The sequence below is a fragment of the Hydra vulgaris genome, chromosome 15, assembly GCF_038396675.1.
Source record: "Hydra vulgaris chromosome 15, alternate assembly HydraT2T_AEP".
Taxonomy (NCBI): Eukaryota; Metazoa; Cnidaria; class Hydrozoa; order Anthoathecata; family Hydridae; genus Hydra; species Hydra vulgaris.
In genome coordinates, this window is record NC_088934.1 from 48,203,954 (window position 1) to 48,209,953 (window position 6,000).

Genomic DNA, 6,000 nt, shown 5'->3' on the forward strand with positions numbered 1-6,000 from the left:
CGTTGCATTTTGGATGAACAGGCTTTAGTTAAAGAAAGTAGATGCTCTAGGTTTTATATTAGAGGAACAGTATATGATGATAGTGATGATGATGATGATGATGATGATGATGATGATGATGATGATGATGATGATGATGATGATGATGATGATGATGATGATGATGATGATGATGATGATGATGATGATGATGATGATGATGAGGATGAGGATGATGATGATGATGATGATGATGATGATGATGATGATGATGATGATGATGATGATGATGATGATGATGATGATGATGATGATGATGATGATGAAGACTAAATAAAACTAAAGCTTGTTCATCCAATATGCAACGCACACTCTCCAAGGTTTCTTACTTCTACTTCTACCCTAAAAATATCATGTTGTTTAGCAACAGACTTATCAGAATATTAAATAACTACAAATAATAAAAAAATGCTACGAAAATATTTTAAAGTTAATAAATACAACCTCTGATGTTATTATTTTCCTATATTATTCTTATTTACCTATATAACTATTATTTAATAGTTTTATTAGCTATGTCTAGACTCTTTTTTTGTTTCAGAATGTTTGGCAAAATTTAATTTCAAAGTAATCAATATTTCTGTTTATCTTAACCATTTAAATGACTATGCAGTGCTGGTCTGTTAAGGGGTGGATCGATCATTTTTTTGCATATTTTTAAAAGCAAATTTTTGTTATATAAACAGGTTCACATATGGTTTGGGAACAGACGATCGCGTTGGCATTCGATGAAAGCAGAACAACTAAATGGAGAAAATAAAAGATTGAGAAAAAATCAAACAAGTTTTGGTAAATGTTCCTTTGAAATGTACTTGAAATTTTTAAAGTAAGTTAAGTTTCTCTAACTCTTTTATTAATAGAAAACGACTTACAAAAGCCAATCAAATTAATCCATTCACCTCAAATGCTAAAACCAGACGTACTCGATAAATTGAATAATGATAAACAATTTCTCGGAGTAAGCAAAGAAAAATATTGCAAAAAAATAAAAAACGATAAAGTAGAAAAAGATGAGAGCTACGGAGACAATAGATCCGACACAGATAAGATTCATTATGAGTTTAGAATAAATAAAGCAGTAGTTAAAAATTGATATACCAAACTAACAAACAAAGAAAAGTTAGCTACCATTTTTTCTGAAACAAGTAATTTTATTAAAGGTAAGCTCTTACATGTTTCTATATTTTATACTGTAGTTTTTTTGACTTTAATTTTTCAAACTTTCCCAGCGGGCATTTTTTTTTAAAAATTTATGTTCTAAATGTATTTTAAATGTCTTTTAAACGTCTTTTAAACATTCTTATTTAAAGAACGTTTAAAAAACGTTTAAAAGACATTTAATACGTAACTTTTAAAAACAATTGCCCTAAGGCTTATATAACATTAAAAAAGTACAACTTAATTCTTTATTAGTGTATTATTAAGACAAAAAAAATTTCGAAATTAAAAAAAGACTGGCGACATTCGTCCGACCAAATGGACGAATATCACAAATCTGAGGATATTTGTCCGACCAGATTATATATATATATATATATATATATATATATATATATATATATATATATATTTATATATTTATATATTTATATATATATAAAATTATTTGTAGAATTATTATGTACTATTAGTTTAATTTAGAACACATGTTGCATATCGTTATGGCTGACGAAATATCCGACCAAACGTACGTCAACCCCGTAACTACTTGCGAGGCAAAGAGTATACGCCAGGTCAAATGTTGCATGGAGCCCATACCGAGTTAAATTAATAATATCTTAAATATTATACAAATATGTTAACTCTAAACATAAAACTTGTTGAGAGATATTTACTTTTTGAAATATATTATTCTTTGATAAATTCTTTGATATATTTCAGATATCAAGAAAAAAATTCAGTGGTTTTTTAAAAAAAATATGTTCTCTATAGATAAATAAAAACTTTTTTCAAAGCATTAGGTTTCAAAACAGTGTTGTTGCGTGACTGTCAATCTGAAATCAGCAAGCTAACATATATAAAATGCATTTAAAATATGCCTAAAAACGGATTTCAAAGATGTCTACTAAGTTTTTTTTATGTTTTTATTTTTTTTATTTTTATTTTTCTATTTGTAAGTAAATAAAACTGCTGGCTGGAATAAAATGTACACAACATTATTCTGTGTTAAGTTTTTATATGATATTCACGTCGATGACAACATCTTGACTTTTTTTTAACTCATCTAACATTTTGATTATTCTTTAAACTTTTGAAATATTGTAAATATATAATAACATCAAAATACATTTAAAACAAAAAATTTATACGCTGCCGTCTTAATTAAATTCAACAAATATGAAAATATCGTATAACAAGAATATGATTTTAAAAGATCTTTAAACTTTATATTTTAAATTCAAATAAAAGTAATTTAAAAAAAACTACTTTAAATTGAATTTGCTTTGAAAATAAGAGTTCATCTGTTTTATTTATTAATTTTGTCAATATGCACACATTTAACAATATTATCCTTAAGATCTAATAACAAATAATTACAACCTGACTAATGCAAGTAGAACACAAAATGTCTTATCATCAAGCCCCTTCGTGAAATAGAGAAAAAAATTATAAAATTTGCAAAAAACGAAAAAGTATATAAAAAATATACATCTATTTACAAATAGGTACATATGCGTATACATATTCGTATACATATACGTATTCGTATACATAGGTATACATATACGTATACGTATACATATACGTATACATATACATATACGTATACATATACGTATACATATACGTATACATATACGTATACATATACGTATACATATACGTATACATATACGTATACATATACATATACGTATACATATACGTATACATATACGTATACATATACGTATACATGTGCGTATACATATACATAGATATTTTTATTTTCACAACATGCAACATTCAAAACAAAGTCATAAACAACGATATAAGCAACCACTTTCCAATTGTTATATTTTTATATCTCTTCCAATTTTTATATTTTTATATCTGATTTTTATAAAAAAGAAAAAAAAGCAAAGTACTAACGAAAATAGAAAGGCAGATTACTGAAATTAATATTAAGGAATTTAGAAATTATTTACTCAAAGAAAACTGGAAACACCTACATAATTGGAAAGATACAAATAAAGCCGATGAATTTTTTAACAACGAGGTCTTTAATGCGTACGACAAAGTGCTTCCGATGAAGGAAATTAATTCCTTGGATTACGAAAAGATTATTAAATCTTCTTCCGAAAGCAAATAATTTTTTTTTCAATTTTTATTTTAGGTGCCCCAAGAAGTCCTAACGGTCTTGTCACAGAGCACTGCGGAAGTGCATTTAACCAGGAAGTTCACGCCTCCTTCCTTACCGTGACGCGAAAATTTGTCCAGAGCTCGTTTCGAACCTGGATCTCCTGCTTATAAAGCAAGCGCTCTAACCACTGCGCCACGGCCACAAATATACTCTCCTTTCTAAATCTTTTAAATCTGAAACGTTGCCCTCAAAACTCCCGGATATTTCAATAGATAAAACCATGTTGCAACGGACATTCTGTGTTAAAATCTTAGGCGCTTTAATTGATGAGCAAATAAGAGCATATTAATCTAATAGAAATTAAAACTTCAAAAAGTATTGGAATTATGTATAAAAGTAGATAAATGTTGGATAAAAACTGTTTAAAATCTTTTTACTTTTCATTTATTCATATTTCATATTTATTCATTTATTCATTAGTTATTGTAACATTGCATGGGCAAGAACTTATCCGTCAAGACTTACGTGTATCTTAAAAAAACAAAAACAAGCGAGCCGCCTTATAATAAATGCTTATAAATACACCAGTACCAATCCACTGCTTAGGAAGCTTGGAATGTTGAATGTTTACTAAATAGATATTTATAATACTCTTTTATTCATGTTTAGATTAAAATATCATATGCTGTCTAATATTTTTGAAGACCTTTTCTTTATTACAGATCATAAATATCAAACAAAGCATTCGTTGCTTAATTATCAGGTACCAAAAACTTTGTTAAATCAATCCAAATTCTCAATAACTTACCGAGGGCCACATTGTGGAACTTATTCCTCCCAAATAACACTAAAACTACAACTTCAATTCAAACTTTTAAAAGTATCTTAAAAAAACAGTTACTTGATTATGACGTATCTCAAATACAACTTTATTTTTAATTTTTATTTTATTCTCTTTTATTTTTTAACTTTTTCTTTTGTTAAAAAGCGACATCACCCTTTACATCGTTACTTATCTTTATATTTTATTTATTTTTTTATTTTAAGTTGTATTTTATTCGAAAAAAAAAAAATAATAAAATGTAACACTTTTATTTAAAAGTATTTAATATTATTTTACTGAGATTGTAATATTCTTTTTAAATGATAGATTATTTTTTGGTTAATATGTAAATGATACAACGGGGATGTTAAGACTTTGTCTTCTACCTGCTCCAATCACATTTCAACTCAAAAAAATATTGTAAAATTTATTATTCAGTACAATACGTATTATATATTCATATATATTTAAATATTTAAAATTTAAGAAGATTCCAAGCATTTAGAAGATTTCAATTCATCTATTTATATTTTTTATACAAAATAAAAAAGACAAACAATAACAACGAGAAAGATATATCATAAAATAAAACTCTTTTTTAAAAAAATTAAAGAGTGTAAGTATTGTTTAAATTTAGCGTTTTTTTATTGTTCTTTTAAATATATCAATATATATATATTTTTTTTCATATTTTCGTCAAGAACCGAGTTTCACAAGCGTGGTCCCCAAAATGTAATTAAGAAGTCAGATCTTTTTAGTGATGTTAGTGGAATGTAGTAATTATTTATAGAGTGTCTTGTTTTATATTTATGATCAATTAGAGAGAAATTTTTGTAAAAAATTTTGGAATTATTTAATTTCGAAGTTTAAACATAGATAACAAGTTCTGGTAGATACTTAGTTTGTATACGTTTAGAGCATTTATTTTCTTGAATAACGGTTCGGCACTTTTGTTTTTAGCTTAAAACTAATCAACTTTTACACTTTTGTTTTGCATGAATACTTTTTAGGTAAGTATTGTTTGAAACTTTGTTCATTGAAAACATTGTTTTCTTTGAAAAATTTTATTTCATTGAAAAAACTTTTTTTTTAACTCTTATTGTTAATTCTTAGTTTTGGTAGTTTAAGTGGAAGGTTCTCAGATTTAGATATAGATTTGTCAGTATTCAATGAAAGTTTATTTGCTATAAACCACTCTTTAAGATATATTTATTCTGTGTTTACATGATAAAAAATATTTTTTAAGTTTCTTGAGTCTAAAAAGAAAACTTAAGTGTCATCAGCAAAAATAATATAGTTAAGTATTTTTGAAGACAAATAAATATCATTTATATAAATTGAAAACAGCAAACGTATTTTACTTGGAGTTACAATACTTGGTGTTACAAAGGTAACACCAAGTATTGATCCTTGTGGAACACCGTAACTTATTGATTTAATCGTGTACATATTAAATCACATGGTACACTTTGTTTACGATTTTCAAAATAGCTTTGCAGATACTTTAAATTAGAGTGAACTACTTCAATATTGAGTAGTTTATAGATGAGTCTCTTGTAGTTGACAGTTTTAAATACTTTTGATAGATCTAGAAAAATTCCGAGTGTTTAACTATTGTTTTTAAAACCACTCAAAATTTAGGTCAATTATTGCATGTTCCGTGCAATGGTTTATGCAAAAACCAAACTGCTTATGATGAAGAATGTTATTTATTTAAAGATAACTGTACAGTCTGTTGTACATAATAGGCTCAAGTATCTTGGAAAAATAGAAAAGTATGAAAATTGGTCTTTAGTTATATTTTATCGAGTCTTTGTCGGTTTTTTATATCGAAATTATTTTTGCTAATTTTAAA

The 6,000-nt window shown here is 26.1% G+C and overlaps 1 protein-coding gene across 3 annotated transcripts in view; it reads left to right on the forward strand.

The window, feature by feature from the left end:
• Positions 1-2,103, forward strand: part of LOC136091595 (uncharacterized) — a 28,028-nt gene extending 25,925 nt beyond the window's left edge. The window contains exons 5-7 of one of the 3 annotated variants that reach the window (XR_010644103.1): positions 726-828; positions 900-1,199; positions 1,681-2,103. Coding sequence is in view for 1 of the 3 variants with exons in the window: in XM_065819288.1 (XP_065675360.1) it covers positions 726-828; positions 900-1,132 (336 nt within the window). In the remaining 2 variants the exon portion in view is untranslated. The remainder of the gene's footprint in view (positions 1-725; positions 829-899; positions 1,200-1,680) is intronic. The other 2 variants (XR_010644104.1, XM_065819288.1) reach the window with 2 other exon arrangements.
• Positions 2,104-6,000: the final 3,897 nt, after the last annotated feature.